The following is a 21,317-nucleotide window of genomic DNA, read 5'->3' as shown; positions in this document are numbered from 1 at the left end:
TCATTCACAGCATCTGAAATGTTGCTATGGTCATTCGGAAATGCCAGAACAAAGTCCGTCATCGAAGTATTTCTGTATAATTGCCTCCCAGAACTGTTAAACGACTGCGTTCCCAAACAGCAGCATCCACCTCCGAAAGCAATAACCGCATTCATCGTGTTTCGTCTGCTCGTTCTGAGGTGCATGTAATTTATAGGAAAATTATTATATTCAGTAGCTTCTCCTACTTTTCTTAGTGATGTATAGTGCCAGTTTATCAGGAAGTGATGATTTTATTCTCTTTAACTCCTTGGATGGAAGTTAAATTTCGCAAATTTGGATGGAAACCCGGCTATTGTCCTCTACGAGCAACACACAGCAGCCTTTCCTATTGAATTAATTGGTTTTGATTTGAACGGATCGGTCAAGTGAATGATTCACTTTATTCCTCACTGAATGAATCAGCCATTTGAATGAATGATTTAATGACTCCCTCTAAAGATAATAACTTGGATAGTACGTCGGATAATTTTGCATTAATATTTCAGTTTTGTGCAATATGATTTTAAATGTTTAGTTTTGATTCATGCTTATTTTTTTTAATGCGTTATTACATTTTTGATTTATGCTTATTATTTTTGGATCTGTGACCATTGCTTGTTATTCTGCTTTCATTTTAAAATTCTGTGCAATATATTTTTACTTGCGTTTTTAAATTTTGGTTTCTTGCTTATTTTTTTTTATCCATGACTGCAATACTTTTGGCGGAAAATTGATCCCATAATTCCGTGGCAGTACAGTGTTCAATATTCATTGTTTTTATTTGTTAAAGCAGTTACGAAAAATCAACAAACAAACATGCATAGATACACCAAGTTAATTCATTTACAGAGATCAATTACAACACAGTGAGATCAAATGGGACATTGGAACGAAATGTCAAAAATATATAATTAGTCACAACGTATGCATTTGAACCAAAGTGAATTTAATATACAAGTAGGCCTACATTTTATTTGTTTTCACATGAGGAACCATGCTGTTTAGTTGCTGTATTGCAAAACAGCATCAAGCCACAAAGGAGGCAAGGTTTTGCTTCACTTCAACGGGGTCAGCGAGTGCACATGACAAAATGCTTGCCCTCATTCCACTTCTGCTTCTAGTAGATGGAAGAACCTACAATTTAAAATAAAGAGTGAATTACAGCCTTGAATATTACATTTTCAAAATAAGTTGCAAATGGCAAACAGGAATAACCTTTAGATAGATTTTGCATCTCTCCAGAAGAAACTTCCACTGCAGAGTTGTCCTTTGACACTCCGACAGACACAAAAACTCTTCTGTCTGTCAACATAAATATTTTACGTTTACTCTTCGCAGGACATACAGACATACTAATTCCATGATATATATTATTAGAGATAGTCAGGTAATTTAAATGTTTATTTAATGGTGAATGACCCCAAGGGTTGCAGTATCAATGCACAAAGGTTTTTAATAGAGACAAAATAGTTTTAACTACTAAAGGCATTTAGTGAGCTGATAAATGTACATACACAGTATTGACAGCAATAATATAAGTATTAGATTTGCTCACTTTACAGCCCAGGGTTTTCTCAGCCACTGTTCCTGCCAGGTTGCAAGACTGCAAAGTCCCAGTGTGATCGCTGATGCCCACCAGCAGATCAAAGCCTTCAGGAGCCTGGAGCTGTTGTCCTTGATTTGGACAGGCATCATTGGAACATTTCTGACTCTCCTCATTGATTCGAAATTTGCATTTGGCACTAGTGGAGAAATTATTGATTAAAACAGGCTTGTGAACAGTAGGCCATTGCACAAAACTGTCAAAGCATTGCACACTTACCATCTCTTGCGTATGACTTTGGAGATGGAGGAACTTAGTTCAAGATTTGTGATGAATACATATGTTATGCAATGAAAGACATCAGCATGTTCTTGACTTCTAGCTTTAAGCTGGTTCACAGTCAGAACATCACTAATGGAATCCACTGAGAAATAAACGGAAGGATACAGTTATACTGTCAACACTTTACAAATAAGGTTCCACAACTACATTAAATAATAAGAAAAATACTTCTAAAGCATTTTTAATCTTATTTAATGTTAATTTATTAAAATCAAAAGATGTATCTGTAAATATTATTTTATGAACCGGAGCTAACATGAAGTAACAATGAATAGTTGTATTTTTATTATCTAATGTTGACTAAGATTATCAACTGCTGTAACAAACTGCTCAATGTTAGTCAATATTTAGTAAAGGAATAGTGCACCCCGAAATTAAAATATGATGAAAATTGACTCAACCCACAGGCCATCCAAAATATTCTTCATTTCGTTTCTTCATTGAAAACGATTTGGAGAAATGTAAACTTTAAACTGTTGCTTCTGGCCAAAATATGAGTCCACAATCTATAATAACACTTTCACCCCTGATGTCCTACTACATCAAAATCCACCAAGATATTTGATTAGAGAACTGTTTTCACATGTAAACTGTATTTGATCTGTGCATATTTCTTTCCTGATTAAGGTGAGATGGTTTTTTACTTTTTTCACTGAAAAAAGCAATTTTATGGACAGACAACTCGTATCATAACCATCGGCAATAGTTTGAAGTTAAAAATGTTGGATTTGTTTCTTACAAACACAGCTTTTCGTGTCACAAGGTTTCTTGTGGATTATTGTGATGTTTTTATCAGCTGTTTAAACTCTCATTCTACCGGTACCCATTCACTACAGAGGATCCACTGATGAGCAAGTGATGTAATGCCAAATTTCTCCAAATCTCTTCTGATGAAGAAACAAACGCATCTACATCTTAGATAGCCTGAGAGTGGGTAAATTTTCATTTTTTGGGTGAACTATTCCTTTAATGCATTAACTAATGTTAATAATGGGACCTTACTGTAAAATGTTGCTGTTTTACTGTGTTATACTGTATGAGCTGCACATGTTGCTGTTTTACTGTGTTATACTGTATGAGCTGCACTATAAATACTGTATTGTTAATGTAGAGGTCCAGATACATCACGTGACTTACATTGCACACTGTCACCTGAGAGGATGTCTTGGTCATCCAGTCCTCCTGCTTCTAGCAGTTCCCTTATACATGTGCACAGTTGGTTGGCTTCTGCTGTATCTAAAATGTAATTGAAAAAAATGTAAGGATTTTAACGATAATTGTTAAAATATAAATTATTATAATTGTAAGTATTTAAATCGATTCTTTAACATAGCATTTCACATCACTACCAGGGTTGAGAGTAATGATTGTCTTTGAGGTCGCTGTTGCTATCATACAATTGCGAAAGCTGTCAAAGGTGATGCGAGCATCTGCAATGAACAGCACTGAGAGAAAATAAATACAATGAATTTCAACCCTCACATTTTAGAAATTACCACTCAAAAATATAAACAGACAAATAAACATTATTATACCCATTTCTCTTTGTGTCAGTGTTTGTAGCAGCCCAATAGTCTGTTTCTTCATTGAAAACGATTTGGAGAAATGTAAACTTTAAACTGTTGCTTCTGGCCAAAATATGAGTCCACAATCTATAATAACACTTTCACCCCTGATGTCCTACTACATCAAAATCCACCAAGATATTTGATTAGAGAACTGTTTTCACATGTAAACTGTATTTGATCTGTGCATATTTCTTTCCTGATTAAGGTGAGATGGTTTTTTACTTTTTTCACTGAAAAAAGCAATTTTATGGACAGACAACTCGTATCATAACCATCGGCAATAGTTTGAAGTTAAAAATGTTGGATTTGTTTCTTACAAACACAGCTTTTCGTGTCACAAGGTTTCTTGTGGATTATTGTGATGTTTTTATCAGCTGTTTAAACTCTCATTCTACCGGTACCCATTCACTACAGAGGATCCACTGATGAGCAAGTGATGTAATGCCAAATTTCTCCAAATCTCTTCTGATGAAGAAACAAACGCATCTACATCTTAGATAGCCTGAGAGTAGGTAAATTTTCATTTTTTGGGTGAACTATTCCTTTAATGCATTAACTAATGTTAATAATGGGACCTTACTGTAAAATGTTGCTGTTTTACTGTGTTATACTGTATGAGCTGCACATGTTGCTGTTTTACTGTGTTATACTCTATGAGCTGCATTATAAATACTGTATTGTTAATGTAGAGGTCCAGATACATCACGTGACTTACACTGCACACTGTCACCTGAGAGGATGTCTTGGTCATCCAGTCCTCCTGCTTCTAGCAGTTCCCTTATACATGTGCACAGTTGGTTGGCTTCTGCTGTATCTAAAATGTAATTGAAAAAAATGTAAGGATTTTAACGATAATTGTTAAAATATAAATTATTATAATTGTAAGTATTTAAATCGATTCTTTAACATAGCATTTCACATCACTACCAGGGTTGAGAGTAATGATTGTCTTTGAGGTCGCTGTTGCTATCATACAATTGCGAAAGCTGTCAAAGGTGATGCGAGCATCTGCAATGAACAGCACTGAGAGAAAATAAATACAATGAATTTCAACCCTCACATTTTAGAAATTACCACTCAAAAATATAAACAGACAAATAAACATTATTATACCCATTTCTCTTTGTGTCAGTGTTTGTAGCAGCCCAATAGTCTCTTTATCCCAGCTGGATGAAAAAAGTAATGAAATCACTTTAGTGTTTGGTGTGGATATTTGCTGCCGTTTTTTTTAATCATACTGAATTTAATTATACTCGCCACACAAAAGGAAATGATATCCCAGTGTCATCAAAGAGCTTTATTTCTAGCCTCTGTCCTTTGCGTCCATCAGATTTTGTAAAGTATTTCTCCTCTCCGATCTAAATGATAAAATCTCAATCATTGAAATGGATACGGCATCTTTCAGAAAAACATCTGTACTTTTGCAGGATGGGAAATATTGCCCACCAGCCACTAATGTCAGTTTGTGTTAATTTCCCTGACATCAGTGAGGAGGGCTAGCAGTATTGTTGGAATCTAACCGATTGCACAGCTGCTAGAATGTTAATAATGTGTCCATCCAGACTCTGTCCATTTGCAGTAATGTCTCCCAATGAATAGAAGTCCCTCGAGTCTTTAATTGGCATATGGAATAATGGCAGAATCCTGGCCTCTGTTTCTAAATCTGAGCATATCCTAATGCTTGAGTGAGTCTCTGTTACCAACAGCCTGTAGGTACTGAGATAAAAGATGTATTTGTATCACTTACAAACTTGCAGTATGATGGCAGAGGAATGTTTCTTAGAAGGATGTGATTTTTCATTTTACCTGGGTGTTGAAGGGCAAAATCTTTCTTCTTTCTCATAGTCTTTAGTCACAACGAGGGGATTTTCAATTACAACTAAAACAGAAGAGGTTATTTTGGCTTACAGTGTCAATTCAGTGTATTAGAAGTATTTTTTGTTAACAAGAGTAGGCTAATTGACTTTTGTAAATGACTAAATGACTCATTACTACTTAAAATCTCACCACAATCCCCAATCTGAAAGCGACTGCTCAGTCCTTGGATGTATGCCTCATTTCCCCATGCAGACACATTGATAAAATGTTCTGGTGAATCTTTGACAGTAAAGCTGAAAGTAAATCTTTCAGACCCAGCATCTAAAATAACAAGAAAAGACTGCATATTATATATAAAGAAAAAATGGAAATAGAATGCTGAACATCTATGTAATGGTAACCAACTTTTTCGGTCTGGAAATCCCCTTGAATCAGTTTTTCCAATTATCACTCCAACCACCTTCTGGAAAATGAAAAAGCCTTATTTAATTTTTTTTTATTGTAAATATAGTCCTTACAGGCATTCTATTCCTTTTGTTGACTTTTGTAAATGACTAAATGACTCATTACTACTTAAAATCTCACCACAATCCCCAATCTGAAAGCGACTGCTCAGTCCTTGGATGTATGCCTCATTTCCCCATGCAGACACATTGATAAAATGTTCTGGTGAATCTTTGACAGTAAAGCTGAAAGTAAATCTTTCAGACCCAGCATCTAAAATAACAAGAAAAGACTGCATATTATATATAAAGAAAAAATGGAAATAGAATGCTGAACATCTATGTAATGGTAACCAACTTTTTCGGTCTGGAAATCCCCTTGAATCAGTTTTTCCAATTATCACTCCAACCACCTTCTGGAAAATGAAAAAGCCTTATTTAATTTTTTTTTATTGTAAATAATAGTCCTTACAGGCATTCTATTCGTTTTGTAAATAGTAATTTATTATCACAAACTAAGCTGAACAAACATATATTGATCATTTCACTAATTATTCATTAAAATTAAGACACCGCCATAACCTGGCACTCAAAAATACGTCTTCTGATATTTGCCTCAAGTTCTCACCGAGTGTGTGATGTTTATGTTTAGGTCACTTATTGGCACGTAGCTTCGTATTGTATCATACATCATTTTCATCCCTGAAAGACAGAAACACTCATGACGAGAAGATCATTCCACTTTTATGAAGAGCTAAACCAGCAAAGGAGAGTTATCAAAAAAAGCTAGTAACTTTAATTTCAACCTGAAGAGCTAACGCTGAGGTAAAACAGTTTCGTTGCTAATTTGACTTCATCTGTAACCTACTCCACATAAATCATTATCAATTAATTAAACAACTTAGTATTTGTTAAGCTTAACAACCGTTAATAATCACCGTGCGAAATCTCGTTTGCGTTTGCTCCCTACAAAGTCAAAGGCAGCAGACGATGAAGCAGTTCGCGGGTCTCGAGCTATGAAATGACTCACTAGCGGGCCGGCGTCATTTTGGCGGTTTTTGTGTCGCTGCCAATATTAATAAATAAATAAATAAAATAACGGTAACAAACAGAATTGCATTAATTCATACTTTAATAGTGGAAAACTAAATAAAAAGACACTTTCCATGTAACAGGAACATACATTTCAAAATATTATGTCTTTATGGTAGATACAATAATAAAGAAACAGGATTCATTTAATTTGGTTGAACAAAATATAATATCAATAAAATAACATGCTATTTTAATGTTAAAATTATTGTATTGTTCAAAATAGTAGGGTAACACTTTACAATACTGTTCTGTCGTAAATGAATAACTAGCTACATAGGAACAAATGACTAATGCACTAATAACATTCTAGTAGCTACTATTAACTAACAAGAAACTCTGATTAATGATTTAGTAAGCAAGTGATTTAGTAAGTAAAATGATCTATTTTTTCATATATCCAAGAGAACTACTAAGAGCTACTATACAGGTTCATAATTAATGTGAATTTTGCATAATGTATAATTAATTCTAAAGTGAAGATCATGGTAACCCACTAGTAATGACTTAAGCAATACCAAATCCTTCTAAAGGAACTACTAGTTATTTGAATCAGTATTCTAAAGGGAAAAGCATGATAACTCCCTAATATTGACTGACGGCATTGTAAGCTTTTGAGATATATGTAAGGTTGGATAGTAACGACTCAAGTGTTACTACATCATTCTAAAGGAATTACTCATTACTTGGATCAGTATTCTAAATTGAAGATCATGGTAACCCACTAGTAATCAAGTGTTACCAAATCTAGAAAAAGGAATTACTATCCAGAATCTTACAAAAACCTCAAAAGCTTACATGATTTCAGTAATTACTGGAGTTATCGTGTTATTCACTTTAGAATACTGATCCAAGTAATTAGTAATTCCTTCTGAAGGATTCGGTAATACTGGAGTCATTACTAATGGTTTACCATGACCTTCACTTTGGAATTAATTATTAATAATCATACATTATGCATTATTCATATTAATGATGAACCCGTTTACAGTCGTTCTTATTAGTTCTTGGGGAGGTATGGAAAAATAGTAGTTCCTGATTAACTAATAGTGAACTACCACATTAGATTAAGCAATATTACTTACTAATTCAGTAATCAAAGTTTCTTGTTAGTAACAAGTAGTTACTAGAGTGCTACTATTGTGTTACACATGTGTTCTTGTGTAGTTATTCATTAATGACGGAACAGTATTCTAAAGTGTTACCAATAGTAGTAACCACGATAATCACTCATGCTGTAAATTGCTTTAGGAAATTACTGAAGGTTCACAATTAACATTTTAAATCAGCAATATTCCAGACTGGTTTTATCAGTAAGTAATTTAATTCATTAATCTTGCACATGTTTATATCAGCTTATGCAGGCTAGTATAAAAATAGATCAGCTTCATTCTCTGTGGCGTGTCCAGGATGGTCATCATTTATCTGTGAACAGGATCTCCAATCGGGGCTTTTTCTTGTCCACTTCATGAGCTGAACATCCCGTTGCCAGTGTGCGCACAACAGCAGCCTCATCAGCATGGTCAATCACCTCGCTTATTGTTTATCAACCTTATCTGATTGGAGACAAGTTGGAGTATGAGTTAAAGTGGTTACTACTACTTAATGTAAATAAGTATATAGTTACTTGATACTGCAAAATTATACAGAAAACTACATGTGGTGGTGACTTACCTTTTGGGACAAACTTAAGCGAGTGACTGAATATTCAAAAACGTGATGAGCCCTCCTCCGGCCCATCATTCAGAAACTCGTGGCCTAGTCCATTACCACACTTTCCACACAGAACCTGCATATGCATGCACACATATATGAACACACAGGAACATATTAGTGGCGGCTGTAAATATTGACTAATTAAAAAAAAAATCTGATTCTGACCTTGTAGGCTGTTAATGTCTCCATCATTTTTGTTACACTGTCCTCTCGAATAGTCTCTGTGAAGGCAGGCCAGGGGGAGGAATGTTCATATTTGGATCTGCTTGAAAAGACTGGATGTCCACACTGGGAACAAACATATATACCTGCAGAGAAACAATAAATCAGGTACTTGTCCTTTTTCGACCAGTTTGTAAACCAAACACTTTGTTTTCTTGGCATTTGGAAAAATGTAAGCAAAGTTGGTTAGCAAATTTCGCTACATCAGTTCAGCTACATATAAATTATATAACGTACATCACAAGTGTCTAAGCTAAGTGTTACATCATAATATTCCTTAAAGGTAAAGGGAAGGGAGCATGTTGTGGAGAGTAAATAATGATAAACATTACTTACCGGGTTTGAAATGATCTTTATAAAATTCCTTACCGAAAAAAGAACAAAATGACATTGTTTGTCAGAGATTAATAGATAAAACCAACAGTGTATGTGTATGTGGCGGTCAAGTGTGAGGACAAGCTGAGAAACTAATGAACGACAATGTTCCGGTCACGTGACTCTTACAACACTGCACGTGCACAGTTGAACTTTCCCTGAACAACCATGAGGTGTCAGTGCAGATCACCCGAACACTCATGTCTACGTAGAGAAAATGCTTGATATAATAGCGAAATGTTTTCATTAATAGGCCTACAGGTGCTTTAATAAACTGATTCGTTAAAAATATTAATGGAATACATTAAGAATAAAGTTATTTTCATAGTAGGCTAAATAAGGAATGCTATGATATGGTTCATGAAATGTTTTTGAGCAACCTCAACCTTTTAAAAAAAAGTAATGACATATAGTTGGGTTCAAAAGTCAAAGACCACAAGTGAAAATTCAAGTACTTTTCATTTAATAATTTACAAATGGCAAAGAAAAGACTTTTTGAATTACAAATTTGAAAACACAAAAGAAATGTCGAGACCGGCAGGTTGACATTTAAAACAGGGCATGTTGACATTGAACCCTATAAAGCCTACTACTGTATCATATTAGATAAACAGAAGACCTTAGAGAGAGAGAAATACGAAAAATCATGTATCAATTATGACACATCAGGCTTTTGAGGAAAGTGCATTGCATTATAGGCTATGTTTTGCCCCCCACAATAAAACCACAGAGCCTTGATCATAAAACTAAGCATTTAAATATCACCTTAATAAGACATATTATTGGGAGATATAGAGTGACAGTTATATACAGTATATGTATTTTATTAGGTAGTTTAAGATTACAAGCTATCAGAATTGCATCTTTTTGGCATTACAATACCTGCAGCAAATTGAATATTTTGCTTAGTTTGGGCCTCTAAATAAAATCAAGTGTTTTTTCCTCCTCAAGTATGAGCTTTATATTCTTACTATATAATATTATATGAGCTATAAAAGCTTGATGTATCAAATACAAATGCATAAAAGCATAAAACACAAACAGTTTTTTTTATTCAATACACTGTTCTAAACTACAATTAACCAATTTTCTGACTATTATTTATTTTATTTATGTCAGGCTTTAAAGGGTTAATATGCTTTTATGACTCACTGAAAGATTAAGGATTACTTAAACCTATTAAAGACCTATGTCTTTAATAGGTTTTGGTCACTCATATTTGCAGTAGTGTTTAAGTAACTCCGGAAGTTCCAACCAGTCCAAAGCCATTCTGTGAATGATGTGTTTCTGAATTGTCTTTCGGCAGAGTGTCTGCAGTGAGGCAACTAAAACACAGGAGCAAAAGAGAGAGATTATTACAGTCTGTCTGTTGCAATGTGAGTCATATAATCATATCAAATCATATTAGCAAGTTATAAACTGAAACTTACATCCATATTCCACCTGTACAATCCGAACACTTTTAGTAGCTGCAAATACATCCACAACAGCATACAGTGGCTTATTGGTGGAGATCCTCTTGGCAGAGGCTCCCATGTCTTCACCATTGACGACAATGTGCATGTCGGCATACCCTTGTCCCTTAGGTACATAGACAACCCCTATCCGACTGCGACGGGCAGTGGGAGGTAGAGCATTGGTTTTGTACAGATCATCCAGGATGTGACTGAATCTCCCGGGCCGACTGCGTCCCACTAACTTGTCTCTGGGTATGCTCATGTTTTCTATATACAGGTGAGTGTCTGTGAAAAATGTTTTAGGCTTGTTTTCTGCTTCGTCATCAACATTTGGCTGTTCACCACCTTCTGCTTCTCCTCCTTCATCCTCAATGACTTTATTATGGTTTCTTGTTATTGCAAATACCCAGCTGTCTCCCATATCAACAAGATCAGGCAGAGAGTATTCTGGCACAGTATCCAGTGTTCGAGGGTCATGGGCAGTAAGTCCAATCCTTAAATGACCACACCACCCCAGTTCTTTCTCTTCAATCTCCACTAGGAAGATCTCTCCAGAGCTTAAAGGGTCTTTACTGAAGCAGACGCCATTTGCAAAACTTTCTACTCGGGTGGCCTGAGTCCTCGAGGGGTCCAGTCTCACATTTATTCCATGAACTGAATGGAATTCCATAAACTGACCCAAAACTGCTGCCATTTTGACAGTTTTCTATAAGTTAAAATAAGAGCCGTGATTTTGTAATAACTCAAGCTTAAATAAAACAAATGCACTAAGGATAAAAACTAAAAACTCACTCATTCAAAAATGTTTACTGTCCTCTTCTCTGGGGATAGTCCTTGTTAAAAGCATGATCTTTTTAACAGATACCTCTACCATGGTACCATTGTGGCTTAAGGAAGTTTCTAGTTCTGAAGGGCTGACTATTTTTGACCTCTTGCATGTGTCGTTGGTGGTTTTAAATAGCTGACCAGATATGGTGAGTGAAGAATAATGACTGGGAGGAGTTTTAGCCTTCAGATCAGTACTGCTCATTGACTATCCACTGTTTCTTAGAGATCAGGGTGTTTAAAAAATACTGAATTAAATTCAATTAAATTCAAGTTTATTTGTATAGTATTCAGTATGGTTCTGTATTCACAATACAAATCGTTGCAAAGCAACTCTACAGCAAATCAAGTTTCTACAATATTTAGTGGTAGCTTATCAGTGGTGACTGTCAGTTAATGCTCATATGGCAGAAATGTACAGAAAAAAACTATTAAAGACGTAATCAAACAGACAATGAACATTATTAACAGCAATTATTATATGATGCAATCAAACTTATAGCAAAATGTGGTAGTTCTGTATGTTGTTTCAGGGTTGGCATCATCTGAGGTCCTCTGAGGGGTTGCATCATCTCTTTTCAGGTGTTCTGGATCCAGACTGAAGCTTGTGTAATTACTAGTTACCTGGGAATGCAAGTCCCGTGGCAGAAACAGAGAAGCAAATAGAGACAAACTTAGTGTAGCTGCTGTTCCACCAAGCAAAATTGATTTATTTAACCCAAACTAAAGAATAATAATGCACATTTGATCAAATATAACTGAAGTACAAGATTAATAGATGCATTATTTGAATGCTTGGCCAAAGAGATGTGTCTTTAATCTAGATTTAAACAGAGAAAGTGTGTCTGAACCCCAAATGCTATCAGAAAGGCTATTCCAGAGTTTGGGAGCCAAATGTGAAAAAGCTCTACCTCCTTTAGTGGACTTTGATATCCTAAGTACTACCAAAAGTCCAGAATTTTGCGACCTTAGGGAGCGTGATGGATTGTAGCGTGGTAGAAGACTAGTTAGGTACGCAGGAGCTAACCCATTAAGGGCCTTATAGGCAAGTAATAATATTTTGTAACTGATATGGAACTTAATAGGTAGCCAGTGCAGAGACTGTAAAATTGGGGTAATATGAATTATGAATAAAACTGAGAAGACAAATGTTACTTAGAAAAATATACAACACAAGGTCACTCTGTGATTCCTTATAAGGACCTTATAAGGAATCACAGAGTGACCTTGGGTTGTATATTTTTTCTAAGTAACATTTGTCTTCTCAGTCCAGAGAGATCTGTGCTAAGAGAGCTCCACAAAGCTTTATCTAGGCCAAAGTAATTGTCCTCTTTTACCCCACCTCCCTAACAGTCTGAGACAGTGAAATATTAGTGAGGCAGGCTACATTGTGGGCATGCACATTTTTTGTTATCAGATTAAAAATAAAATGTAGTTTCTTTTTTTTATTATTTTGCTGTTTTAATGTCAGATTCATTGATCTTGTTTACATACTCAAGAATATTCTGATATGAATTTGAACGTGGTCATATTATGATTATGTATCATGTAAATGCATTAACCTGATTTTTATAACCAGATACAGGAAAGAACATATCACACATATACATAATCAGAATTTTAACACATTTAGAATATCCTCCATAATTATTATTATTACTATTATTATTTTTTAGATTTTTTTTTATTTTTTTTTTTACTTTTTGTGATTTTTAACATTCTGTCAAGGGTCTACAGATTAAAAATATTTTGGCTAATTCTGGCAAATTTACAGTCATGTTAATTTATGTGCATTTCCCCTGTAAAAAAAATTAACTAAAGTGAATATTAATTTATATTTATATTGAAGAAATTCATTTGAAGTGAAGAGAAGACTCAGTTTTGAAACATTTTTAACATTGACCTAATCATTCTATGACTTGCATATTAAAAGGGAAAAATAAGGACGTGAATTAGACCATGTTTAAGTTAAGTGTTTTATTAAATTGTTGTCCAAAATTAGTAAAAGGCAGCATAATATACTGTAACAGTGCATTTACAGTATTTCTAGACCATAGTAGCTTATTTGTTTTATGCATATTACATTACATATTCCAATAAGCATAACCAGAATATATTAATCTAATTCTGAAAGTGCTGTGCATGTAAACGTGGTCACGGTTACAAATTCAGGACAAATGTAGAGTGGTTAGGGTCAGTGGACAACTCATTGACAACTCAATGGATGTTGGGGCAGAGTTGTTGTTGTTGTTTTAATCGGGATTATAGTGGACTCCAGCCATGCTTCCTATAATCAGACTGAGGAGCTGCTGTTCGCAAAATCACATCTGGATGGAGTTTGTGAGGGGGAGGAGTTAGTCTCTATGGGGATACACAGCTTCACAGTAATATAACAGCGATGTACTGCATAAGTGTAGTAATAATTTAAAACTGCGGAGGATCTGCGCGCTCTAGGCTACAGTCCAGATTTACCAAGCGACACATACACATCTGCACAGCCCTGCAGCTAGCTATAATGGACGATATAAGCGCACATCGCTCTTTAACTGTAGCTTTTATCATAAAGTCTGATGTCAAGCTGCGTGCACACTCATGATTCGTGCAAGACGTTTTAAGAAAGTGTCTCTTCTCTGGGAATGATTCCGTTCCATTCACCGTTACTGACAGGACGCAAAAAGCTGATATTTTTGGAGATCAGGCGATGGTGCATAAATTGGGTGAGTTAATTCTTTTCTTTTGAAATGATCTCCATACTCACAGAAAATGCCATTGCCAGTGCTTCTAAAAGTGCTGTCTCAAAATTGCTTTAATCTAGTGTCTATACGAGTATCCTGTATAGTACTGCATCAAAACTACAAAGCAATACACCTGCCTTGATGAATCACCTGCTGTGTTGCCTGTTCATTACAACAAATTAAAGTTTATCGTAATGCTCAGTATTTGTATCCATCTTGTCTCTGGGAATTATTAATGAATATAATCCATCTGAAACATTTGCTTGAGTTAAATCCAACTCATCTGACATTAAGCAGAGCTGTTAATCTGTTGAGCATTTTTTGTGTGTCAGACAGATCTGAAAGAATATAAAAGATATTTTGTGTATAATGACGTATTATAAACATATTTTTCCATTTACCAACAACAAATTCTACAGAAGTTACAGGTCTATTTATTGTCTATCGTAGTTTAGTCCAGATGGTTGCCTTCCAGTAGGCTGTCCATCAACATGTTTTTTTTTTACAACCATTCATCCAAACACAGTAGCTCAAAGGAGATGATTAAAGGCCTTGTGTATCCAAGTCTGCCTAAGCTTAAATTAATAATCAATAACTATTTGTAGGGAGTTTCACTGTACATTGTGTTTTACTCTGTTGTAAATCATAGCTGATAATTCAGGAGAATTTGAGAGAAATATATTTCTTTCAACTGTACCACACCAGATTATGGTTTATGCACTCTGTTTTTACACTTATGGCCTATACAGCACTGTCGATTGTTTAGTAGAATTATATAACACATGAAAGAGATCTGACATGCCACATAGTATAGATGTGCCCTTGAACAGTCTGTTGGTTTATTATTTCATCAGTCCATTTTGAATGAAGAAGGGATTAAAGAGAATTTGCCAGTTGCTGGAGAATTGGTGTCACATGGGTTACATAACCACAAAAGGCCGTTTTTAACTTACTTTTAAATGACTTACTTGACCTAGAAAGATAGTAGGAGATCTTTGCTTTTAATTCAGTCAGTTGACTGAACTAGAAAGTCCCATTTGCTCCTGACTAAGAGATATATAGCTTAGTCCCTCATTATGGTTCCCTTGATGTACTAAGTAGTATTTTATAATGCTGCAGTCTATAGGGAAACTAAATGAAATTAATGGGCATAACAAAATTAACATTAGTTCTGTTAATGGTCTTCTTTGTGTATCTTGTATTTAAGTGTTACATAACCTCTAGTAGCCCTAGAAATGATCAATGAGTGAGAAAAATTATCATTATCCTGAAAGTGCCCTTTGGCTTGTTTCTTATTTTTTATTGAGCACAGAAAGAAGACAATAAATCTTATGGGCAAAGTGTATTTTCATCACTTGAGGCTTGAACAGTCTGTTGGTTTATTATTTCATCAGTCCATTTTGAATGAAGAAGGGATAAAAGAGAATTTGCCAGTTGCTGGAGAATTGGTGTCACATGGGTTACATAACCACAAAAGGCCGTTTTTAACTTACTTTTAAATGCCTTACTTGACCTAGAAAGATAGTAGGAGATCTTTGCTTTTAATTCAGTCAGTTGACTGAACTAGAAAGTCCCATTTGCTCCTGACTAAGAGATATATAGCTTAGTCCCTCATTATGGTTCCCTTGATGTACTAAGTAGTATTTTATAATGCTGCAGTCTATAGGGAAACTAAATGAAATTAATGGGCATAACAAAATTAATATTAGTTCTGTTAATGGTCTTCTTTGTGTATCTTGTATTTAAGTGTTACATAACCTCTAGTAGCCCTAGAAATGATCAATGAGTGAGAAAAATTATCATTATCCTGAAAGTGCCCTTTGGCTTGTTGCTTATTTTTTATTGAGCACAGAAAGAAGACAATAAATCTTATGGGCAAAGTGTATTTTCATCACTTGAGAGGTGTTTTGAGTTGATTAGCTGATTGGCATGTCACCATATTCTAATTTGTTGAGATAGTGAATTAGTGGGTTTTTGTTAAATGTGAGCCAAAATCATCACAACTAAAAGAACCAAAGACTTAAACTACTTCAGTCTGTGTGCACTGAATTGACTTAATACACGAGTTTCATAATTTGAGTTGAATTACTGAAATCAATGAACTTTTCCACGACATTCTAATTTATTGAGATGCACCTGTACATACTGTATATTCAGCATAATTACGTTGCCTTTTATACAAAAAGGATATTATCAGGCACAAAGTGCATGAACTTTCTTAAATTTTTCTTAAATCGTTATATAACAACAGTGTCTATTTTTTTTTTTTTTTTAGAATTTCAGAGTATGTAGATCTCCCAACCCCTACTTATGCATTATATATATATTTTTATATACTCTAGATATTATTCTAGGTATTATCACCTGTAAAGCTTTTGATTCAAAGGCCCCTCATTGTCCAACTGAATATTTGAAGGCCTTCATAGGCTGAGATATTTAGGCTAAGATATTTTATGGTGTTTGTTTTCAAGCTTTTTTATTAACAGAAACCGTAACACTTTAAATAAATGAATTAAACATTATTTATTTTGTGATTCCAGAAGTTTCAGGTCCTTGTAGAGAACCACTGCTGTAGAGGGAGAAAAGTTCCTTTGTTGAGGCACAAAACTGATCCAGCCAATGTTTTGTCCAAAATGAGCATTGCCAATGAAAGGATCTTCCTCATTATCATAATACTCTGTAATGCTCTAAAAACTGCTGATGGAAGTTGACGCAATATGACTGTGTTGTCCATATATCTGGAGGCAAAATAGTTTCATTGGGAATTTTTTTTTTTGCTGACTCAAAGATTTTTACTTGTGCTCTGTAGAGATAAACCATGGCAGGGACGACAGGAAATGAAGGAGCCCACAAATTGGCCGGAGGGACCCAGAGGCCAGGTTTACAGCTGCAGCAGGACACGGACCAGAGAGGCATAGTGATCCAACTGACGGATACCGGGGGTGAATGGGATAATCTTGATGACAGTGAACTCATATTCACCTTGGATTGTGATGGCAAAAAGTCACTCACCTCCCTCCGGAACCGAAGACCATGTTCCGTCGACATTCAGACGGAGGGGGAATGGAATCTCAGCTCACCTGCATTCAACGTTCCTCTCTCTCCATCTTCACCAGGCTCCTTGGGAAACTCTTTTACCCCGGGGTCTGGCTTCCTCTCACCCACTCACCGGCCTCTGGCCAGCTTAGTGAAGTCATTATCTACAGAACTGGAACTAAAAGAGACTTCTTTAAAGCCCAAACCATTCCTCAGCCTTGTGAAGTCGATTTCCACCGAGCTTTCTCGCAGTGAGCCGGAGGTGTCTCAATCCAGGTCTGATTCCAAGCTCAATTTGCACTTGTTGTCACAATTTACCCAGCCCAAAAGCCGCAACGGTGATTCCCGCACTGCCCCTCCATCTCCAGTCAAGTTGTCCCCCACCGAGCCCAAAGCCAGCTTCTTCAAAATGGAGCTAGAGGACACCCGACGCAAGCTCTCGGAGGCCATGCAGGAACCTTTGAGCATGTTCAGTAAGATCATGCGTGAAGATAGTGTTGGCAGCCCCAAGCACCAAAGGAGTACAGGATCAGTGGACTCTCCAAGCTACAAAGGCTTTGGAATTGGGAAAATGAACACTGACTTACCTGCATCCGGATCTCCTAAAAGTGCTAGGAAAGCAGAAAGTGAGTTTCTACCGGAGTGCAACTGGCCTGTGAGACATCGCAAACGGTGTGTGCAGAAATCCCTTTCCCATGATCACCATAGCAAACATGTAGACATTGGGCCTGTGATGGAGTCCAGCACTCATGGCAATGCGTCCCAGAGCACAAATATGAATAGAACTGATCAAGATGGTTTGGCAGAAAATGTGACGGAACAATGCTCCTCTCCAGTGCCAGGAGTGGGTCTTGCCTATGTAGCATTTCTGTCATACTGCTACTTTATCTTTCCTTTGTCAGCGTATTGGTCTGGCCTGTTCCTTGGTTTAGTGTTTGGATTAATGTTGGGGCTTGTGCTGATCCGTTGGGACTCCATCAGACACCTGTCCACCAGTCACCAACATGGGACCTTCTATAATAGCATTCTCTTTGAAACCCTACAGAGCAATGTATCTTCTCTCAAGGTGAGTTCGATGCATTTTAGAATATATTTAAAAAAAAGAACCTGATACTCTCTACTTGGAGGTACTTGTAGCATAACAAACTATGTTATTAAAATTATTTTTTTGTGTATACACTACTGTTCAAAAGTTTGGGGTCAGAAACTTTTTTTTTTGAAAGAAATAAATTAATACTATTATTCAGCAAGGATGCATTAAATTGATCAAAAGTGACAGTATAATGTAAGTTGATAACTTTCTTGTGCACAAAATGATTTTTTCACAGAATGATTTGTGAAGGATCATGTGACATTAAAGAGAGAATTAATGGCCATCACAGGATTTTTTGTAGGAGTGGGTCTTGCCTATGTAGCATTTCTGTCATACTGCTACTTTATCTTTCCTTTGTCAGCGTATTGGTCTGGCCTGTTCCTTGGTTTAGTGTTTGGATTAATGTTGGGGCTTGTGCTGATCCGTTGGGACTCCATCAGACACCTGTCCACCAGTCACCAACATGGGACCTTCTATAATAGCATTCTCTTTGAAACCCTACAGAGCAATGTATCTTCTCTCAAGGTGAGTTCGATGCATTTTAGAATATATTTAAAAAAAAGAACCTGATACTCTCTACTTGGAGGTACTTGTAGCATAACAAACTATGTTATTAAAATTATTTTTTTGTGTATACACTACTGTTCAAAAGTTTGGGGTCAGAAACTTTTTTTTTTGAAAGAAATAAATTAATACTATTATTCAGCAAGGATGCATTAAATTGATCAAAAGTGACAGTATAATGTAAGTTGATAACTTTCTTGTGCACAAAATTATTTTTTCACAGAATGATTTGTGAAGGATCATGTGACATTAAAGAGAGAATTAATGGCCATCACAGGATTTTTTTTTATATATAAAAAGAAATTGTAAATAATATTTCAATTTTATTGTTGTACTTTAAATAAATAAATAACTAAAAATGCAGCATTGGTGAGCATAGGGAATTTCTTAAAAAAATATTAAAATATCTGACCAATCCCAAATTATTTCCCAAATATGTATGTATCTTAATATACCTCTAATAAAAATAAATTAAATTAAAACAAACCTATATTTGATACACTTTTTTAAAAACATAATTATCTATACATTTTAACATAAGAGTCTATATAAATAGTGTATGAAATATGAAATGTGAAAATACCAATAACAATATGAAACGTATTATTACCACTACCCATATTACACAACTCAGGAAAGATTTTCCATCAAAAAGACATGAATCGCAACACAGAGGAGGACATTTAGTAAATTAAATGACTGTGGCTGCATCTGAAATCACATACTTCCCTATTTAGTAGGTGAAAAAGTTGTGTATGTGACAAAGGATGTATGTTCGAATTCACAGTACTCATAAAAGAGTAGGCAAAAAGTACCCAGATGACCTACTTCCGGCAAGATTCTGAAGTGTGCGTGCAATGGACACATCGCTATCCCATTGAGTAGCAATGAAGCGACACAACTGACACTGGTAGGTCACATGATAATGACAACATTGTGAATCTAGTACATCCAGATTACATTCATACTACACACATTCATACTATATAGAACATACTTTTTAGCAGCCGCAAAGTGATTACTTATTCAAAATAAGTACCCATTTACAAGAGTATGCTATTTTTGACAATTTCTCCCACTTCCTGAAGAGCATGGATTATCCACCAGGGGGTAGAAGACATAGTTGGGTTTTCATTTTAGGGTTGAATGCTAAGAAAAGCAATAGAACAGCACCGTAGGTAACAATAGCCTTGCAGACTGCTATTAAACCAAAACCTGCACTTCAATGTATCAAATCTCATGTCCTTCGGGAATCAGTTTTTTTTACACACTGCAGTGAATGTCACAAGCCTTAAACTTGCTTCTGTCCTAAGACTGAGCAAAACCCTCATTACCACTCTCTTCTGTGATTATTTCTGCTCTTCAGTGTCTGATGCAGAATAATACACACACCCACTGCTTGTCACAACCAGCTACAGAGTTTATCCCGATGCCCCACTTCTTTAATTTGTCTGTCTCTGTGTTAAAACTTTGTGGTAAGAATGCAGTGATTACAGTAGAGTTTATGTGAAATGTTTCGGCGTTCTAGGGCTGGATGAACGAGATGTACACATATGATCCAGAGACTTACCATCCATCCCTTATGCACACTGTGTATGTCACATTGGACGGACCCTGTTTGCGGCTTGACTACCCACGTAACAACATTCCCCGCTGGGCTACTTTTGACGAGCCCTGCTACGAAAAGCATTTCACCCACTCACGGATATTTCAACTCACTGGCAGCAAGGTTAGTGTACCACTGATGTTAGCACCTTAGTAGAAAGAGCATCCATTGCCCTTCAGTGTTAGTGCAACACAGTTCTACTTATGGTCTCTGAACCTAAATGGCTTGAATTTTAATGTTGCAGAATGTTGCATAGATGTCATGTAATTATAATGAAGTTGTTGCCTTGGTAACAGGTATTTCTTCTGCCACTGGCTTTGGCACACAAGAGAGTGTGGAACAGGAAGTATCCGATCTCCATAAGTTTGGCTGAAGGAGAAAGAGCTGTGAAGGAAGACGAGATGTCAGAGGGTCAGGGGGAGGCTCAGAAAGTAGAGAAATCCCCTGGCTCTAAGACAAATGTTTCCCATCCTGTCACACTCTACCTGTTTGGACGAACAGGACGGGAGAAAGAGGAATGGTTCCATCGACTGTTTTCCATGTCCATTCACAATGAAGAGGACCCTTTTGAATCTATATCTGGTGGTAAAGTTGCAATCAGTTAAACACTCCAATGCTTAAAAAAGTAACACTCAATGCTTAAAGACTTAAGTGAACTGAACATACATCAAAAATGATCAAAATATGTCAAAAAATGTTTTTGCATATGCTTTTTAATGTAATTTAATAACATTGTTAATGTTTTTTCCATAAAGGAACATTTTAATTTTGTGGTAGTCAAAATAAAAAAAGTATGTATATATATATATATATATATATATATATATATATATATATATATATATATATACACAAAACAAA

The 21,317-nt window shown here is 35.7% G+C and overlaps 4 protein-coding genes, 1 long non-coding RNA gene and 1 pseudogene across 5 annotated transcripts in view; 1 reads left to right on the top strand and 5 right to left on the bottom strand.

The window, feature by feature from the left end:
* LOC107594203 (meiosis-specific with OB domain-containing protein-like) overlaps positions 1 to 5,816 on the bottom strand; it is a 10,499-nt gene extending 4,683 nt beyond the window's left edge. Inside the window, exons 1-9 of the mRNA XM_016284164.1 lie at positions 5,811 to 5,816; positions 5,698 to 5,752; positions 5,482 to 5,613; positions 5,281 to 5,353; positions 4,995 to 5,190; positions 4,732 to 4,832; positions 4,588 to 4,640; positions 4,402 to 4,497; positions 4,190 to 4,288 (exon numbers count right to left, since the gene is read on the bottom strand). Coding sequence (XP_016139650.1) covers positions 4,190 to 4,288; positions 4,402 to 4,497; positions 4,588 to 4,640; positions 4,732 to 4,832; positions 4,995 to 5,190; positions 5,281 to 5,353; positions 5,482 to 5,613; positions 5,698 to 5,752; positions 5,811 to 5,816 — 811 coding nt within the window. The remainder of the gene's footprint in view (positions 1 to 4,189; positions 4,289 to 4,401; positions 4,498 to 4,587; positions 4,641 to 4,731; positions 4,833 to 4,994; positions 5,191 to 5,280; positions 5,354 to 5,481; positions 5,614 to 5,697; positions 5,753 to 5,810) is intronic.
* On the bottom strand, positions 988 to 3,471 carry LOC107594219 (meiosis-specific with OB domain-containing protein-like). Its single transcript, XM_016284181.1, has 7 exons — positions 3,442 to 3,471; positions 3,256 to 3,351; positions 3,044 to 3,142; positions 1,844 to 1,988; positions 1,577 to 1,763; positions 1,237 to 1,323; positions 988 to 1,155 (listed from the first exon to the last, which is right to left on the bottom strand). Exons 1-7 carry the CDS (start codon positions 3,443 to 3,445, stop codon positions 1,048 to 1,050), a joined length of 726 nt encoding a protein of 241 aa, XP_016139667.1. The 5' UTR covers positions 3,446 to 3,471; the 3' UTR covers positions 988 to 1,047.
* Positions 5,817 to 5,883: 67 nt separating the features above from the next.
* On the bottom strand, positions 5,884 to 6,675 carry LOC107594220 (uncharacterized). Its single transcript, XR_001610154.1, has 3 exons — positions 6,364 to 6,675; positions 6,094 to 6,151; positions 5,884 to 6,009 (listed from the first exon to the last, which is right to left on the bottom strand). It is a non-coding gene; the product is annotated as an uncharacterized lncRNA (long non-coding RNA).
* Positions 6,676 to 7,202: 527 nt separating this feature from the next.
* On the bottom strand, positions 7,203 to 9,286 carry LOC107594182 (methionine-R-sulfoxide reductase B1-A-like; annotated as a pseudogene).
* A 943-nt stretch (positions 9,287 to 10,229) lies between these two features.
* LOC107594180 (neuralized-like protein 2) lies at positions 10,230 to 11,505 on the bottom strand. Its single transcript, XM_016284147.1, has 2 exons — positions 10,571 to 11,505; positions 10,230 to 10,465 (listed from the first exon to the last, which is right to left on the bottom strand). The coding sequence occupies exons 1-2, from the start codon at positions 11,289 to 11,291 to the stop codon at positions 10,350 to 10,352; spliced, it is 837 nt and encodes a 278-aa protein (XP_016139633.1). The 5' UTR covers positions 11,292 to 11,505; the 3' UTR covers positions 10,230 to 10,349.
* A 2,279-nt stretch (positions 11,506 to 13,784) lies between these two features.
* The window catches only part of LOC107594202 (testis-expressed sequence 2 protein-like), an 18,160-nt gene continuing 10,627 nt past the window's right edge, over positions 13,785 to 21,317 (top strand). The window contains exons 1-4 of the mRNA XM_016284163.1: positions 13,785 to 14,139; positions 16,967 to 18,259; positions 20,379 to 20,579; positions 20,753 to 21,046. Of these exons, the coding sequence (XP_016139649.1) occupies positions 16,976 to 18,259; positions 20,379 to 20,579; positions 20,753 to 21,046 (1,779 nt within the window). The 5' untranslated portion in view covers positions 13,785 to 14,139; positions 16,967 to 16,975. The remainder of the gene's footprint in view (positions 14,140 to 16,966; positions 18,260 to 20,378; positions 20,580 to 20,752; positions 21,047 to 21,317) is intronic.

The sequence above is a fragment of the Sinocyclocheilus grahami genome, unplaced genomic scaffold (assembly GCF_001515645.1).
Source record: "Sinocyclocheilus grahami isolate Dianchi unplaced genomic scaffold, SAMN03320097.WGS_v1.1 scaffold180.1, whole genome shotgun sequence".
In the NCBI taxonomy this organism is placed as follows: domain Eukaryota; kingdom Metazoa; phylum Chordata; class Actinopteri; order Cypriniformes; family Cyprinidae; genus Sinocyclocheilus; species Sinocyclocheilus grahami.
Note: the sequence above shows the minus strand (reverse complement) of the source record. Positions and strands in the feature narration are given on the sequence as shown.